The sequence below is a fragment of the Rhinatrema bivittatum genome, chromosome 8, assembly GCF_901001135.1.
Source record: "Rhinatrema bivittatum chromosome 8, aRhiBiv1.1, whole genome shotgun sequence".
Taxonomy (NCBI): domain Eukaryota; kingdom Metazoa; phylum Chordata; class Amphibia; order Gymnophiona; family Rhinatrematidae; genus Rhinatrema; species Rhinatrema bivittatum.
Genome location: NC_042622.1, coordinates 82,484,188 through 82,503,445, shown reverse-complemented (window position 1 = coordinate 82,503,445; position 19,258 = coordinate 82,484,188). Strand labels below are relative to the sequence as shown.

At 45.4% G+C, this 19,258-nt stretch overlaps 1 protein-coding gene across 1 annotated transcript; it reads left to right on the top strand.

Annotated features, from left to right (window-relative positions):
• The first annotated feature begins 676 nt into the window (after positions 1-676).
• ASB6 (ankyrin repeat and SOCS box containing 6) lies at positions 677-17,419 on the top strand. Its single transcript, XM_029613073.1, has 6 exons — positions 677-1,061; positions 3,179-3,354; positions 11,029-11,135; positions 11,551-11,659; positions 15,395-15,481; positions 15,695-17,419. Exons 1-6 carry the CDS (start codon positions 940-942, stop codon positions 16,351-16,353), a joined length of 1,260 nt encoding a protein of 419 aa, XP_029468933.1. The 5' UTR covers positions 677-939; the 3' UTR covers positions 16,354-17,419.
• Positions 17,420-19,258: the final 1,839 nt, after the last annotated feature.

Below are 19,258 nucleotides of genomic sequence, written 5' to 3'. Positions count from 1 at the left end.
GAAAATCGAAATAAACAAATAGCTATTAGTCCGGTGGTTTATTCCCACGAGGGCACCTGCGGTGTTTTACCGCTTGGCCACCGAGTCTATCTTTACATTTCCTTCTCTCCCTTTGCTATCACACCTGCAAAGTCAGGGGTACATTCTAAGCTGATATTAGCCCGTCTCCTCCAGGACCAGGATGCTTACCAGCTCTCTAACCTTTCTAGCCCCAAATCACCACTTTTTTTTTTTTTTTTTTTTTTTAGTTTCCTCTTATTCTCCTACTTCTCTGAGCTTCCAGTTCACTCAACCCCAGCAACATGAACCACCATTCACATCCCAGCACACATGCATCGAGCCCGCTCCCAGGTTAGGCAGTGATCGAAGACAAAGCGAACTCCTCCCACCCTAGACACCGGTTACTTTCGCCTGTCACACCCCCAGCAATCCCATGCCGCCACCCCTGCACCCCTCCAATGACTATTCTTAACTCCACGTCCTGCAATGACAACTTCCCATCCGCTCCCCACCAACTCCTCAGTCCGTGTGAGGATCACTCTCACCCCGCCCCTTCAATGACAGCTTCCAGTCCTCTCCCTGCCCCCTGAAATGTTCGCTTTCATCCCACCCCGTCTTCAATAACAGCTGTGGGTCGTCTTCCCACCCCTTCAACTCCTGTAATGACCGCTCTCACTCCGCCTCTTACAATGACAATTTCCGGTCCTCCTGTCATCCTTCCGTCTCTGCTTATTCGGGCCCCATGAAAGGGGACGTGCTCCATCCTCCGTACCATAGAGAACCGCGAAGCTCCGCTCACACTTCCGCTTCCGGTAGATCAAGGCCTTGCCTCCGCAAGTGCATGTCGGACCTTGTAGTGGAAGTGTGAGAGACTCAGGCCCGGTTCTGCCACGGGCTATAGTGTTATATAGTGTGGCTTGCTGTGGGGTCGGACGCACCATGCCCTTCCTACACGGTTTCCGGAGAATAATTTTTGAATACCAGCCTCTAGTGGATGAGATCCTGGGCTCGGTAGGGATCCATGACCCTGAGAGGCAGGACAGGGTGGAGGCTCTGGACAGGTAAGAAAGGACACCAGCTATATGCCAGCCCCACCTTTCCCAGTCCTGATTTTACGCCATTGTATTCATGGGTTTGTAAAGCTTGATTTTTTTCTTTCCATTTAAATTTTCTAAGAAAATCAAAACTACAAATTCAGGCATGCAGTGGGTTAAAACCGGGACTGGATCTTGCAGTGCCATTGGCCGGGGTGAGGTGGTACCCCTAACCAGAACAGAGAAAGGAGGAGGCTGAACACGCTCTGGGAGGTCTTGAAGGCTGTTTGGTGCTTATATTTCATGTGCACCGTCTCACGGCTTCTAGCCCTTTGACAGTATTCTGCAAATTGAGTGAAAGCTCCTAAGATTAGGTTTATCACTGTGTAGAAACATTTAGGGGGTAATTTTCAAAAGGATTTACATGTGTAAATGTAACTGTTTCATAGCAACTTTCAAAAGCCATTTACCCTGTAAAGTGCACTTAAGCGAGTAAATCCTAAGGACAATTCAATGGCATATATTGTAGCAATTTTCAAAAGCCCCTTTCATGGGTAAAGTACATTTACATATGTAAAACAGATTTTTAAGTGTGTAAATGCTTTTGCAACTCAAGCCCTACGGTTTTCCTTTGAGATGTGGAAATAATGAAATTGCTTATTTACGGGCCGATACAGTAAAAGTCGCGGGAGAGCGGGTGAAAGTCCGCTCTCCCGGCACGCGCGATTCTGTATTCAAATGAGGGCCTACGGCAAAAAGAGACGCTAGGGACACTAGCGCATCCCTAGCGCCTCTTTTTGGACAGGAGCGGCGGCTGTCAGTGGGTTTGACAGCTGACGCTCAATTTTGCCGGTGTCGGTTCTCAAACCCGCTGACAGCCACGGGTTCGGAAACCGGAGGCCAGCAAAATTGAGCATCTGGTTTTCAACCCGCGAGCCGCTTTCAATTTTTTTTTTAACTTTTTTTAACTTTCGGGACCTCCGACTTAATATCGCCATGATATTAAGTTGGAGGGTGCATAGAAAAGCAGTTTTTACTGCTTTTCTGTGCACTTTCCCGGTGCCTGGAGAAATTAACGCCTACCTTTTGGGTAGGTGCTAATTTCTGAAAGTAAAATGTACGGCTTGGCTGCACATTTTGTTTTCTGAATCGTGGGGGAATACCTAATAGGGGCATCAACATGCATTTGCATGTTGCGGGCGCTATTAGGTTCGGGGGGGGGGGGGGGGGGGGGTGTTGGACGCGCGTTTTCGACTCGCTATTACCCCTTACTGAATAAGGGGTAAAGCTAGCGCGTTGAAAACGCGCGTCCAATCGCGGGTTAACAGTGCGCTCTGTACTGTATCGGCCTGTTAGTGAGTACTTGACCATTGCCAGGCCTGGCTGGTTAGGGGATCACAGCACCCCCTCTTCTCTCTTGTTATTGCCCTATTGTAACATGCTTGGAGCTGTCCTTAGGTAAACAGTTACTGAAGCCACATATATAACCTGTTTGTTGTTTTCCCCTGATACCGAACACCAGCTCCAAGAAAACTGGGAAAGGCTCCTAAAGCAGTTGTTCAGCATGTATGAAAAAAAAATCATATCCTTTAGAAGAACTTGAGTGAGCTTGGCCCTAGTTCTCTTTCCCATTTGAAACATGTCCAAGAATGAGAAGGATCAGGGAATAGGCTGAAGTTATGAAATGGCAGAGTGCCAGCCATGGGAGGCAGTGTATATTGATTATTTCTGGGGTTTTCTGAACCTTTATCAGAAACCATGCTTTGTATTGGACCCAACCATGTAGATAGAGCTCCCTCTCTCTCTCAGGAGCTATACCAGTAGTAGATTGCAGCCGAATGCCTACACACAGTGGAAATTGGGCACTTTTTACTGACATGTTCTTCCTTCTGCCATTGTTTCATATGTAGGGGAGCTGCTCTCTCAAACATCGCTCAGAGTCACAGATCTTTTTGCTGGTTAATATTTTGGCTGCTTATGCCATCAAGGGATGGAAAAATATACCTCACTCATTTATGGTCTGTATCCAGCCACAGCTTACTCTGTACCGTGTGCTGTGATAAAGCCAAGAAATCTAAGAAATAACACCACTGACTGTGCTTATCATGGGCTCATTTAATTAATCTATGATTATTCTATATTAGTTCTAGCCACACTTCTGAGGACAGCACCAGGCTCTTGACACAAGTGCTGGAGCGGGAGGCCCAGGCTCTCTTCTACCAGGAGGGAGTGAGCTATTCTCTGCTGAAGGTGGCTGAGCTTGGGCTGTGTGAGGTGGCAGAAACCTTGCTGCAATATGGAGCCGATCTCAGCTTTGAAGGTACCCGCATGCTGCTAAGCTGCCTTCTGTATTATAGTGAGACTTGCTTCAGGATTAGCTCTATTAGATGTGCATGTGCAATACTAGCTCTTCATCACTTCCTTGCACAACCAATGATATGTTTCATATATGTTAGTGGAAATATATGGCAACGATGTTAGTCCTGGAGAAAACAGAAATGTTTGCAGGATGTGTTTCTCCTCCCCCCCCCCCCCCCCCCCCCTCGATTTAGCAGTTTTCTTCTATTCCTTTGGCTTCCAGCTCATTTGGAACGGGGGGGAATGTTGCCTATTAATCTCTTTCCCATCTAGCCCAGTCATTACAAGAAGAATCCTTGGCTTGAGGCCACAGACCATGGCTCCTTCGGGAACCTTGTCGGTATGCACGAGTCTGGTTGTTAAGAGTGCCTTGGGCTTAACTGGTACCCTAGCAATCTTTCCCCTTAATCTGACTCTGTATGGCCCCCAGCTATCAGCCCCATCCACCTTCCTCCCCTTTACTCTGATACTAGTGGGTCAATTTTCAAAAATTCAATGCTTCACATAGCCTAAATTTAAAGAATATTTTCAGCTGAATGCAGGTTCCTACATTTTTGGCAGAAAATGTCCTAAATTTAGGCCTGCTATTCATTTTTGTCTAGATTTAGGTGCCTAGTACTAAAATCAGTGCTAGGCACCTTTTGTTTTTTTTCCCTGTCCTAACTCTGCCCCTGTAGTCACCCACATTTTAGCCACTTAAATTAAGGTGCTTGGCCCTAGTTAAGAGGCCTATTTTGGTGCCTATCTAAGAGCCAGATTCATTAAGGCCTTTCTCCCATTTTGTGTCTATGGGAAAACCCCTTAGTGAATCAGGTACTAAGTTATGTATCTGAAACCTTTGAAAATGGACCCCCAAGGTGTTGTCATGCAATAGCTGGGAGCTGTGAAATGGGAATCAAAGCCATGACAGTACACAGCAGTGCTGCTGAGGCACTGGACTGATATGGCTTTGGCACCTTTTATTGACATAATCCAAAATTGTTATTGTACAATATGAAAGCACATGGGTTCCAGATGTAGGCTATAGATGACCAGAGTGATATACTGCAGTGCCTGTTCTACCATGATCTCTTCCACTCTCCTGTGATTTCTCTCTATGGTTGTAGTCTTCCTACCATGCTTCCCTTCTGTAGTGCCTGATGGATTAGCTCCAGCTCCTATTAGCTGCTTGATTTTTTTCTTCACCTGAGCACCAAGCTCTGCACCCCTCATTTTATTCATGCTGGTGAAAATGCAGCTGCAGGGATTCTGCTAGCCAAAATTTCTGTCTGCTGTATGGTTAGTTAAGGCATCATTTTGGCCCAAAGCACAGCTGTGCTTGTGTAGATGTAAGTCGCAGATACTGTTAGGGTTTGATTGACTTTCCTGGTATAGTTCTTTTAGGCTGTCAGTTTGAATATCACCAGAGATTTATATACTAGTGTTCTTATTGCACTTATGTCTCCAGTACCTGCCGGGGCCAACAACTCAGAACCATGTCTGTAGAACAGGTTTTTTTTTTATGGTTTTATGATAAAAATAATTTCTACACACAGGCTGTGAGTAGAGCTCAAGACCTGAGGAAGAAATGCAGGGAAAAGATGACAACCACTCCCAGCATCTTGTTTTCTCAAGCACCAGGATCAGAGTACAAATGAGTTCCCTGAATGTACCCAGACCAGTCCAGACTCCTGGGTTTTGCATTCCTGCTAGCAGATAGAGACAGAGAAGGCTTTACTGACACCGTTGCATAACCTAGTGTGCCACCTGCAGCCCCGTAGTATTTCTCTGTCTCCAGCAGATGATAGATGGAATGAAACCTGCAGTCTGGAGGAGAAAATAAAGTAATATTTGTGGATCCTTCCAGGGAATTGTTAGGTCCGGGTGGGGCCATCCTCCCTGGTCAGAGATGGACAAGCAGGGAATTGATGACCCTTATGGTTTGCTCAGTCCTAATTCCACGGGGTGGACATCTGGTGGTCCAGATCCCTCATCCCCCCACGATGCAGGCTTGGATCCTGCTGGCAGCCCTGCATTGGCAGCCCTAAGGAGCAGGGAAATATCCCATTTATTACTTTTTAGTTAGGGCTTGTTTTTGTGCTGGTAAAGTTGCATTAAAAAAAAAAAAGTAGCAGCTAGAAAGTAGCTCATGGCAAGAGCAGAGTACCTCGCGGTCACTTTTGTTGGCAAGAGCGAGCAGGAGGCAGGGTTTTGAGCAGCAAAGCTCTCTGCAGGCCGGTTCCCCAGCAGTGTTTGAATTTTGCAATGTGCAGCCTGAGCCACGTGATAATAGCGTGCAGCTCTTCTTGCCATGCTTGCGGGGGATTGTGTGTTCCACTCAACCATGCAAGCATTTGTTCGGGCTGCATTTCAGGGGCAGGCAATTTGGGGGGTGCTGCGGCGACTGCTCTAGCTTCAAAATCGCGGAGGAAATCTGTCTGCCACAGAAGGTATCCTGATCAGCACAGCAACGGCAGCCATTTTGTCTGCCTGCATGAAGCTCTCTGCTTCGGGGTGGGGGAGCTGTTTCTCCACTGTGTTTATCACCAGTGATGTCTGTCACCAGGGTAGACCTGGGAGACTTTAATGTGGAGGATTTTTCAGTTAATCCAGATGGTGTGGATGATTTTCACCTGGATGGGGATTCAGAGGATTCCCACTCCTTTTCTGCTGATTTTATTTTGCTGATGCATAAAGCTTATTGAGCTAGGAAGGCAGCAGGGGAGTATACCTAATCCTGAGCCTGGTCTGTGGATGCCCCATTGGTCAGGAGTTCCATAGGGGCCAAAAATAAGCACTCAGCAGGTGCTAAGTCTCTGTGAGGACAGGTGATCTGGATGAGGATACTGATGGCTCTGATCCAGGTGCTCCTAAACCTGACTCTCAGGTGCCAGATGTGGATGATACGGTTCTAGACACAGATGAGGTGCCAGTGGGGATGATCCCAAGGTGGTGGGAACTGGGAATTAAGGTCTCACAAGATGACTCTGATCTGCAGGAAGCAGATCCTGTCTTGGATGAATTGTGCAGTCCAGAGAAAGCCTTTCCCTTTCATAAGTCGGTGAAGAAGGTGGTAATTTGGGAGTGGGACACTCCAGAATCTGGTTTAAAGACTGGCAGAACTATGACAAATCTTTAGCCGTTACCGGAGGATACATTGGAGCTTTTGGTGCTTCCTAAGGTCGACGCTACTGTGTCAGTGGTCACTAAGAAGACCACTATTCCAGTGGCTGGATCTGCCGCTCTGTAAGATTTGCAAGTTGGAGGTTCACCTGAAGCAGATTTTTGAGGTCTCACCCTAGGCATATGGATTGCATTTTGATGCAAAGAGCTGGTCTTCGCTGGATGCAGCAGTTGCAGGAGAAACAAATGGTGTCAGGGCCTGTAGTGCAACAGGCGGAGCGCTTAGAAGCGGCCGTTCTGTACGGGGCCGACACTTTTATGACTTGATCCGGATGTCTTTCCAGATTATGATGTCGGCAGTGTCTGTCAAAAGGCTATTATGGTTGCACAACTGGTCGGCGGATGTTTGGTCAGGACTCTCCCATTCAAAGGCAAGCTCCTGTTTGGAGAAGGCTTAGAGAAGATGATGAAACATCTGGGGGAGAACAAGGTCCATAAGTTACCGGAGGATAGGCCAAGGACCAGACTATTTATTTTTTTCCTGCTTGATCAAGGTTTCGGGATAACAGAAAATTTTGTTGGACTAAAGGTCCTTCAGGAGCCTGGGGACAGACCTTTCAGAGTTGGATGCAAGCCATCCCGGGAAAACTCGGGATCCAGTGCAGAAGTGTCAAAGTCCTCGCAATGAAACAAGGATGGCCCACTCTTCGGTTCCAGCCGGAGGGCAGTAGGCACTATTTACAAGGAGTGAGTCAAAATTACCATGGACCAGTGAGTCCTAAGTGTAATAAAGGACGGTTGCACGTTCAATAAATGATCTGTACGTTTCCACTTGTGCTACTCATGCCAAGCAAGAGGCTGGGGGCTATTGTTCCAGTTCCTTGCGAAGAGCAAAGGACACTGAGATATTCCATCTATTTCATGGTTCCAAAAAAAGGAGTGTTCTTTTCACCCAATTTTGTACCTGAAAAAGGTAAATGCGGCTCTCAAGGTTCCTGTGTTCCGCATGGAAACCTTAAAGTCTGTTATAGCGGCGGTATGCAAAGGAGAGTTCTTGGCATCTCCAGACCTAACAGAGGCATATCTGCACATAGCCATCAAGCAGTGATGGCAAACACCTGTCCTTGAGTGCCACAAACAGGCCAGGTTTTCAGGATATCTACAATGAATATACATGAGAAAGATTTGCATGCACTGCCTCCATTGTATGCAATTCTATCTCATGCATATTCATTGTGGATATTCTGAATACCTGGCCTGTTTGTGGCACTGGAGGACTGCAGTGATGGCGAACTCTACTAGGGGAATATTTCCAATTTTGGGCCCTTCCCTTCAGTCTGGCCACGGCTCCGCATACTTTCACCAAGGTGATGGTGGTTGTGGTGGCAACCTTGCAACAGGAAGGGGTGCTGGTGCATCCCTATCTGAACGACTAGCTAATTCGCAAGAAATCTGTCAGCAGTTGGTTTAGACGGTGCTAACATGGTTGGAGTCTCTAGTCTGGGTGGTGAACCTAGCAAGGAGTCATTTGGTTTCCTCTCAGAAACTGGGATCTCTGTTTGACACCTCGGCAGGGAGAGTTTTCTTACGGAAGATAGGTTGCTGTAGCTGCAGGGTCAGATTTAGCTCCTGTTAGATCTTCCAGTTCCCAAGTTCTGGGACTATTTGCAGGTCCTAGGATCTATGGCATCCATGTTGGAGTTGGTACTTTGGGCATTTGTGCACGAGGCCTCTTCAGAGGGCTCTTCTCTTCCACTGGAATCAGTTATTGGAGGCATTCCACCTCCCTCTCCCTCTCAAGGGGAAGGGAGGACAGCCTTTTGGTAGCTTTTTCATTTTTTTATCTAGAGCAGGTTCCGAATTGGTTGGGGTGCAGTGTGTCGGGGTCAATCAGCTCAAAACCAGTGGTTGAAGAACGAGGCTTCATGGTCTATCAATCAGCTAGAGATGAGAGCGGTGCATTGCTTGCCTTTCTGACGTGTTTACGTAGTCTTCCAGTGAGAGTCCTCTGACAATGCCACGACGGTGGCATACATCAACAGGCAGGGAGGTATCAAGTATCGAGTGGTGGCTCAAGAGGCCCAGGAGTTGATCTGTGGGCGGAACAGCACTTGGAAAGGATAGAGGCCTCTCATGTTGCCGGGGTGGACAATGTGCAGGTGAATTTTCTCAGCCGCAGGAAGCTAGACACCAGGATTGGGAGCTGTCTGAGGTGGTGATGTGTCTCATCCATGAGGCATGGTGCTATCCTCATATGGACTTAATGGCAATCAGACATAATGCCAAGGCGTCTTGTTTTTACAGCTGTTGGAGGGAACATGGAGCGGAAGACATTGATGTTGTGGTTCTGCCTTAGCCTTGAGGCATTCTTCTGTATTTATTTCCTCTTTGGTCTCTGGTAGGCAAGGTCATTCGGCGGATAGAAAAGTATGCAGGCACTGTGTGATTCTGGTGGTTCCAGAGTGGCCACATCTGCCAGCGTTTGCAGACCTGGTAAATATGGCCATAGATAGACCGCTAAGGTTTGGCCATCTGTCGAATCATCTTCTTTGACAGGGCCCTATATATTCGGATCAAGCAGCTCACTTCTGTCTTGCAGCTTGGCTTTTGAGAGGAGAAGGTTGAGACAGAGAGGATATTCCGAAGCAGTCAATACCACCTTATCGCAGGCCAGGTGTCCTTCCACATCCTTGGCTTATGTGAGGATTTGGAGGATTTTCAAGTCCTAGTATACAGCTAATGAAGTGCAACCAGTTCAGGCTACTGTGTCAGATATTTTGACTTTTTTGCAGGGGGTTTGGTCAGGGGCCTGTCTTTTTAACTCCCTGAAAGTCCAAGTGACAGATTTGGGCTGTCTCGGAGGTACGGTACAAGGTTATTCTCTGTCAGCGCATCCGAATGTCCTACGTTTTCTCCAGGTGGGGGGGAAATTTGCTTCCTATGATGAGGAAGGCTTGTTCATCTTGGAACCTTAATTTAGTACTTAGGGGTCTGTGCAAGGCTCTGTTCTAATCACTCACGAGGGCAACCCTAAAGGATTTGACTCTTAAGGTGGTTTTCTTCATGGTTATTTATTCTGCCAGGAGGATTTCGGAGCCCATGTTTTTTCATGTTGGGATCCATTTCTGCAGATTTCGGAGATGGTGGTGTTGCTGTGCAAAATGCCCTCTTTTTCTGCTTAAGGTGGTTTCAACGTTCCTTGTTAACCAGATGGTGGAACTTCTGGCTTTTTAAGATTTGGATTGCTTCACACCTTATTCAAGAGAGCTTGGGCTCATGGACGTAAGACGTGCCTTATTGAGGTACCTGAAGGCTGCTAATTATTTTCGTAGATCAGATCATCTTTTTGTTCTGTGGAATGGGCCAAAGAAAGGGTGTCAAGCATCTAAGATGACAATCGCGCCTTGGCTTAAGGAGGCAATTGGTTCAGCATATATCATCTCTAAGAGTCGACTGGTGCCTGAATGGTTAAGGGCTCACTTGACACATTCCCAGGTGACCTCTTGGGCCAAGGGTCAGCGGGTGTCTCTGCAAGAGATTTGCAGAGTGACTATTTGGAAGTTGCTACAAACTTTCACTAGACATTATCGATTGGATATTGGGAATCCGGCTTCTATGGCTTTTGGAGAGAGTATGCTCAAAGCGGGACTCTCCTGGTCCCATCCAGTTTAGGAGTGCTTAGGCCCGTCCCAGGAATCTGGATTGATCTGGGTAAGTACAGGAAAAGAAAATTTTGGTCCTTACCTACTAATTTTTGTTCCTGTAGTACCACAGATCAGGCCAGAGGCCTGCCCTTTAGGGAAGGGAATAAAGGGAGAGTCTACTGCTCATGCTGTAAACTATATATAATGTAAAGTTGTCAAAGCTTCAAGGCTGGGTGCTTATTTCTTGTTTAAGAACGAGTTTTCCATTATGTTGCAACTTCTCCTTCCTTCTCCTCATTGGGGGCATATAAAGTTAAGGACTATTTGCTATTATTGTTATTGGCTATTATGGTTATGGTTATCTTGGCTTGGGTACAGGTCAATACTGAGGGACTGCAGGTGGCACACTAGGTTATGTAGCAGTGTCAGAAAAACTCTGTCTCCCATCTGCTGGCAGGGATGCAAAACCTAGGAGTCTGGACTGATCTGTGGTACTACAGGAACAAAAATTAGTGGGTAAGGAACCAAATTTTTCTTTGCTGCTTTGTCACTGGTATTTCATGCTATAGCTCTTGTGCTGAGCTAAATAAAACTGCATTAAACTGACTTTGCTCATGTATGGCAGGTGTAGTAGCGGAGACTGAGTAAAAAGAGAGCAAGGGGAGGGTTCAAGATGTATTTACTCCTCAAGGAGGCTATGAAAAAATGTAACAGAGCAAAATTCTAATAACTCGGGTACCCATGACAGACAATTCTTACTAGGAAAGCAAGGACAATATTTCATTTTAGGAAGATAGTTGTAAAAAAGTCTTTTGCTTTGGAACTAAGTTTCCTGTGTTTTACTACTTTTGTGTATGACAGTTAAGTCATAAAACTATTTTTGTTTCCAGATCCAGTCACCTATTATACTGCTTTGCATATCGCTGTCCTTAGAAACCAGCCCGACATGGTGACACTGCTAGTGCAGCATGGAGCAGACATCAATCGCAGGGACAGGGTGAGACAAGCCATAAAACTATCAATGCAGCCATGCTAATGTAGCTGTGTAAGATATTGCACCCTCTTCTCAAACGTACACATTTCCATACTCCTGGTTATGATAGTACAGCTGTGAATTCTCCCATAGCCAGTATTCCTGCACTATTCCCAACAGCACCGCTTGTTGGCAGAGGCTGGGACTGCAGTAGCTGTGAGCTTTTCCATAACCAGCTATCCCTGAGGTGAGGAGGGGTAGTGCTATGGATAGTTGCTATTCTTTTGGAGGAGACATGTCTTGCCGAGGCTGTATCTGGAGAAATGAAGTTGCTTGACTTACATTGTGTTGGTGCATTAATCGGAACCCATGGGCTACGGGTTAAAAGTGTGAAATTATTAGACAGAACAAACCTGGATAATTTGTTTCCTCATTTTAGATCCATGAGAGCAGTCCCTTGGATCTGGCTAGCGAGGAGCCTGAGCGCCTCCCATGTTTGCAGCGTCTCCTGGAACTTGGTGCTGACATCAACTCCGCTGACAGAAATGGTCAGTGCCTCCCTGTAAGAAAAGACTGGCGTGGTGGGAGGAGTGGAATAAAATTGTGGTATCCTCCATTCAGGGATGAACCCAGTACACCTGCTATGGCACTTCAGCTTGGCCTGTTCAAAATGTCAGTTCTTTGCCCCTTACATGTGTAACACGAAAATATTGTCCTATAGGCCCCAAAGGGGAGAACATAATTTTAAATACATTTGGGGTACATCATGTTGGGGGTCACCCCTTAAGTTTTACAGGTGGTGCTTCTCTTGTGTAAATCCGATTTGATAGCGCTCTTCTGAACCAGACTGAGAGTCTTGGGCTGGAGTCTGACTTTCAGAAAATCCTGGTTCTTGTGATCTAGACACCACTGTGGGTTTACCGTGCCTTGGAAGTGTCTTCACACCCTTGTACGTTTTTCAGATTCTCCTGACTAAAATTACAAATCAAAATGCATTAAAGTAGAAGCTTGTTTCACTGATCTACACAACATACTCTACACTCTCATGGTGAAGGAAGAAATAATAGAAATGTTCCAAAAGTAAGAATAATAGAAACAAGCCTTGATTGCAGCCCCTTTTGCAGCAGTAACAGCCATGAGTCATTTAGCATAAAGGTCTCCCCTGTTTGCAAGGTGGAATGGTGCAGTTTTTGCTCCTTCCGCATGACAGAATTCAAGCTCTTGCAAGTTGGCTGGGGATCATCTGGGGACTGCAGTCTTTGTCTTGCCACAGGCCTTATATTGGATTCAGCTCTAAGCTTTGACAGGGCCACTCAAGGAAGTTTGCTTTCTTTTAGCTGAGCCACTCCATTGCTGCTTTTGCTTTTGTTCTCAGGACAAATCTTCTCCCAAGTCTAAAGCAGACTACAACAGGTTTTCCTCTAGAATTTGCTCATACTTTGCACCATCCATCTTTCCCTCTATCTTCTCAGGCCACTCCGCCCCTGCTGCTGCTAAGCATCCCTACCTTCAATGCTGCCTCATGATGGTGTTAGCATGCTGATGTGCTGTGTTTGATACCACCAGATTGCAAAAAGTTTCATTTTGATCTCATCCAATCATAAAACCTTTTCCCATCTGTGTGCGGTATAGCCTGTTATGGAGCACATGATGGGGCTTTCTTTAGCAGTGGCTTCCCTCCCATATTGTGGAATAATCTTAACATTGTTGAAGAGTCAGCATTTTTCCTAGTCTCAGCCATAGACCACTGTAATTCTTTTAAAGGTAATCTTGGGCCTCACAGTGACTTTCTGGAGCAGTTTCCTTAACCCACGGCTGCTGACTTTGATGTGATGGCCTGATCACATTAGTGGTCTTGGTGGCGCTAAGTTTTTTCACTTTGTAATGATAGACCTGACAGCACCCCAATGGATAGCCTTCCCCTAATCTAAACCTTTGAATCAGTGGCATAGACATAAGTGGGCCTGGGTGGGCCGTGGCCCTCTCAATCAGGGCTGCCCAATACCAAAAGAGGCATGAAGAATGGCCACCACCAACTCATTCATCATGGTGGCTGAAGAAGGGGAGAACCTGCTAAAGCAAGCCGCCACGGAGGCCATCTCTGCAGCGGCGGAGGAAGGCATGTGAGGGTGAGCCCTGGTGCGTGCGTGTGAGAATGGGAGCCTGGGGCTTTGTATGTGGGAATGGAAGCCTGGGCGTTTGTGTGTGAGAGAATGGGAGCCTGGGTGTGTGAGTGAGAGCTTGTGTGTGTGTGTAAGGGAGTCAGAGAGAGAGAGAGAGAGAGTGTGTGTGTGTGTGTGTGTGTGTGAAAAAGGAAGAAGATAGGAGAAAAAAGAAACAGAGAAGAGTGTCTGCCATCTTTGGGTATGTGCATTTTTTATAATTGTATTTTACTCTTTAACTTTCCACTGTTCAGTCTGGTTTCTCAGGCTATTTCAGGTTTGTTTGCATGTTTCTATTTCTAAATTCTAGTCTCTTATTTCTGTCAGGCCGATTCAGTAAAAGTCGCGGGAGAACACCCACTCTCCTGTGCGCATGATTCGGGGGGGGAAGAAGATGCAAATGAGGGCCCACGGTGAAAAGAGGCGCTAGGGACACTAGCGCGTCCCTAGCGCCTCCTTTTTGACAGGAGCGGCGGCTGTCAGCAGGTTTGACAATTTTTCCAGCGTCGTTTCTCAAGCCCACAGACAGCCACGGGTTCGGAAAACGGACACCAGCTAAATTGAGCGTCCATCTTCCGACCCACGGGCAGATTTTTAATTTTTTTTTTTTTTTTTTACTTTTGGCGCCTCCGACTTAATATCGCTATGATATTAAGTCGGAGGGTGCACAGAAAAGCAGTTTTTACTGCTTTTCTGTACACTTTCCTGGTGCCGGCCGAAATTAACACCAGCCTTTGTCAGACGATAATTCTGAAAGTAAAATGTGCGGCTTGGCTGCACATTTTACTTTCTGTATCGCGTAGGAATAACTAATAGGGCATGTTGCGGGTGCTAATATTTTTTTTTGGGGGGGGGGGGGTTGGCCGCGCGTTTGACGCGCTATTACCCCATACTGTACAAGGGGTAAAGCTAGCGCGTCAAACGCGCGTCCAAACCCGGGCTAACAGTGCGGCCTGTGTATTAGGTAAGGGTCGGTCTGTTTTCTGCCTGTGTGTGTCCAAGGTGCAGTATTGCTGCTAGCGTGTAGTTTCGCTATGGGGATTTGTAACAGTCTGGTTTGTTCTGTTATCCCAGTAGGTGGTGTATTAATGTTCTAGGGGCTGGTGTAGTATTTGCATTGCTTCTTTTTCATAAGATTGCTGTTGAGTCCTGAGAATCAGTGCTGTTCTCATATGGTATGGCAAGGTTCTAGGCTAACTTTTTATTTTTTTGCAGAGGTGACTCCAGAATTTGAATATAGCTTTTTTTTTTTTTTTCCCATGTTGGGTTGTAATGTGAACAGTCATAGTTTTGCTCTGCACCCATTCTCATGATTGCTATTTTATTGTAGTTATGGTGATCTCTCTCTTTCTGGAAATAGGATTCTAGAAAAAAATACATTGATATCTGTTTTATGACATAATTGATTGGATCCGGTGTTTTGTAGTCTTTGCTTTTTCCTTATTCTTTTTTAATTGCAATAAATATAACATTTTAATATGGAATTTTTAATATGGGTAAGTGTTTTAAATAATAATTAAACTATTCTAAAAGGTTTCACTCATGATGCATAAAGGGCTGTTCTAGACTACTTAGGAACCCACTGTGAGATGCATGCTAAGGCATTATTTATCAATAAGAATTCAACTAGGGTTCAGTCATATATGCTTTCTGCCCACTCTTGTTAACCTTAGACCAACCCAAAGACTCAGTTCTGGCTATGCCACTGCTTTGAATAATGTTATTTCAGGAGCTCTTTGTTGGGCTCTTTGTTGGGCTTCTTCATTCAGGAATATTTGAATTACTTCAGCTACTGTGACTGAACACAGGTAGGCTCTATTAAACTTATTATGGGCCTTAAAGCAATTTTTTTCAACTACAGCTACTGTGAGTTTGCTACGTCAAAGAGTATGAAGTCTATGCAATCAAGACTATTTGATTTATTGTTATTACTTTTGGAATGTTTCTATAATTGTCCTTTTATGATGACATGCAGATCACTGAAACAAGCGCCTACCTTTAATATATTTTGATTTGTATTTTTAGACAGCAAAATGTGAAAAGTACAAGGGTGTGAAGACTTTTTTTTTTTTTTACAAGGCACTGGACTTTGATCCTGTTTTTGTACTTTACTCTTCACAGGAAAGACATCCTTGCTGCATGCCTTAGCCAGTAGTGATGGGGTTCAGATCCACAACACTGACAATATTCGGCTCCTGCTTGAGGGAGGTAAGATCCAGAATGTGCTTCCCATTAGGAACACCACCTCACCAGCTACTGCCAGGAATCCTATTTAGAAGGAAGTCTTACCTCATGAAGCACTAAAAAGCCAAGCTTAGTTTTTTAGTTGAACAGTGTCTACTGAATTTAATTGTTGTTCACTTAGATCTTCTGTTGATTTGTCATATTCACATTTTACTCTTATTTGTTGTCTTATTTCAGGAGCAGATGTGAAAGTCACAACTAAAGATGGGGACACTGTCTTCACCTGTATCATCTTCCTCTTGGGAGAAGTTGTAGGAGGAGAGGCCGATGAAGCCCGAATGATTAATCGTTTCTGCCTGCGGGTGACGCAGCTGCTTATGGCCCATGGTGCTGATCCCAGCCAGTGTCCCTCTCACGAATCTCTCACTCACACCTGTCTCAAGAACTTTAACCTCCATTTTCAGCTCCTGCGATTCCTTCTAGAGTCTGGAGCCCCTTATGACTGCTCCCTCCATGGACCATCCTGCTGGTCTGGCTTTCACTCTGTGTTTGACAGGCTCTGTAGTCACCTGGACACTTCAGAGGAGCTGCTGCACAAAGCTGAGACAGTCCTGGAGCTCATGGTTGCCAACTCAGCCAGAATCAAATTACCCAGCAACTTTGAACTCAAACCTGTGAGCAGCAGGCTTCACACAGAGAAGGTGATGGCTCTTCACCGCTCCTTGAAGCAGCTGGAACGATCTTCACCAACGCTGAAGAACCTGTGCAGGGTGTACATCCGGCAGCAGCTCAGGCCATGGCCAGTGGATAGCAAAGTTAAAGCCTTACCACTCCCAGACGGGCTCAAGTGGTATCTCTTAATAGAACATAGTGCCTTGAGTGAAGAGGACTTCTGATGTACAGCAGCTGTATGTTTTTAAAAAGTTTTCTTTCCTACTTTTGAACAGTGTCATTTGTGCTGTAGATCTACTTTATGTTCTGTGAAGATGAATGAAGTGCTAGATTATGTACTTGAATCCTCCTGTACCTTCTGATGCCTGTCACATGTTACAGCCATGAGTTGTTAACCTGTTGCATGTATACATCCATCTCTCTATGTAACCCTATTATGTTTATACCCTACTGTTATGCCTGTTCTTACTCATCTCCTGAAATCCAGCAGTGGTATTTTCAGGTGAGCAAAACAGCTTTTAGTAGGACAAGGCTAAAAGGGACCAAGGATGGGGCCCACAGGCAAAACAACCTGTCATGTAATGGCCAAGGAATGGCAGCATATGCTAAATAAAATGTATAATCAATAGTGCTAACTGAACATGTCCTTCGTATAACATTTGGATTTAAGGTGACTCAGAAAGCAAAAGAAGCAGGAACTAGCAGCCCCACCAGCCCAGGCACAGTTGAGAAACAGCAGCCAGTCCTGCTGCTCTGGGCATATGAGACAGCAGCCAGTCCATACATACAAACCTTTCCTTGCAGCTTGGGCCTATTTGGAATAATTTGTGCTTTGTGCCCTCTTTATGGCAACCACTCCAATAAACCAGGTATTTGCTGCATGCACAGTACCAGAATGCAAACTCATTTATTAAATGTCTGAAATGTGAAGAACTTGAGTCAACACCCTCCACTATAAAAAAAAAATAAATAAATAAAAAATAAAAAAAAATTACATAAGAAAATGTTCTCTCCTTGAGCCACGTTGGGTCTTTGTTGCTAGAGCAGTGCAATGGCGTAAAATTCAGTAAAACATTTCAGGGCTGATTATCAAAGAACTCTCACCTAAGCAGCAGATATCGAGGACATTAAAAGCTAGGGCATGTATGGCTGTAAACCAATCTGTTTGCATTTGTGTACAGATAATGTACAACAACCCTGCACCTGTGAGAAACCTCTGCTTAATTATCCCCCTTCCCTCAGCTGCCTTAAAAAAAATAAATAAATAAATAAATTCTAACCAGTCATTGGTACATAATGCCTACAAAAGAGAACAAGAACTAGCTTAGTAGGTTTAAAGAGTTGTCAGCAGCTGGTTCTGAAAAGCTTCTTCGGCTGGTTTACAATTCTGTTTCCACCTATGCAAATGGAGCAGGTGATGGAAGTTAAAACAGTACCAGACCAGCAAGGCAGGGGCGAAGTACAGAAAATCCTTATTTACAAACCACTGAAAAAAAAAGCAGCAGTATAACCTGATGCGCCTGCAGGTCAAAAGGAAAAGCAAGTTTGCTTATGGTAAACTGGGTTTTCTGTATACAAGAGGATAAATTAGCCATGAGACCTGGCTCATATCATCCAATGGTGCCAAAAGGGCCCTTCGCTCTCAGTCAGTATAGTTTTACGGAGTATGTGTGTGAATGCACATGCTTCTTCATGAGTCCCCTCCGGTGATGGTAGAACCTAGCTTTAGCTCAGCCATTGCCGCTCCAAGGAGGCAGGTACACAATGGGTAGATTTTATATGGCCCGTGCACATAAAACCTGGCTTTTAAGTGCGTGGTCGGGCGAATTTTCAAAAAGGTCTGGCCATGCGCATAAATGCCAGTATGCACATAAGTGCTGGGCCTCTTTCAAGGGCAGGTCGGGACAGAGCCATTGCTTGTTATCCCGAAGACCTGGCTCCTTAATTGGAGCAGACTGGGAGGGAACTGGGGAAGGCTGGAATGCGTTGCCGTGCAGAAATTGCAAAAGTCCCCCCCCCCCCCCCCAAACGTATGCACGGCCCATGGATTTTCTACCATGCGTGTGCCAGCTGAGGTAGCCACAGCTCTCACTGAGCCTTAAGAATCTAATCTGAAGGTCAGCCATTACATAACAATACATGGTACAGTCTGCTATCCAGTTAGACAGCATCCATTTGGCAATAGCCACACTCAGCTTCTTAGGCTCATAGGATACAAAAAGTTGAGAATCCTGATGTCATGATCAAGTTTTCTTTAGACAATAGGCTAAGGCCCTCACAGTCCAACAAATGAAGGGCCTTTATGTGCACAATGTCATGTTGACTTTGTTCCATTAAACTATATGTTCTGTGATTTTGATCTTTACAACATTTTCCACTATTTTTCCTAGCACTGAAGTCAGGCTAACTGGTCTGTAGCTTTCCGGATCCTCTAAAGAGGTTAGGGCTGTTCAGCTTGGAGAAGAGACAGCTGAGGGAGAATATGATAGAGGCCTTTAAAATCATAAGAGGTTATTTACTCTTTCAGATAATAGAAGGGCTAGGGGGCACTCCATGAAGTTAGCATGTAGGAAAATTAGTTCTTACCTGTTAATTTTCATTCCTGTAGTACCACGGATCAGTCCAGACCGTGGCTCATACGAGCAAATATGAGCCTCCTTTCCAGCAGGTGGAGACAGACTAAAACTGAAAAGGTGTCCTATATGAGGACAGAGCCCATCCTGTAACCCTTCAGTATAACCACTGTCAAAGCAGAAAACAACAAACCTAGAATAGGATCAAGCAAGTAACGATAAAGCTCAATTGAGCAACTGTAGAACAATGTAAGAAACATGGTAGGACTATCCGCTCTTGCATATACTTGGTACTTGAACAATCAAGGCTTCTGCCGTAATTGCTCAGGATTATAGCATAGAATTAGGTATCAAAATCTGTGAATCTGCAGAACAAGCTTCAAGAGGACAGGAAAAGAAAATACAGGCAGGGAAGGGCATCTGGACTGATCCTATGTGCTACAGGAAAGAAAATTAACAGGTAAGAACTAATTTTCCTTTCCCTGTACATACCCGGATCAGTCCAGACCGTGGGATGTACCAAAGCTTCCCTATCCTGGGTGGGACCGAGACAGTC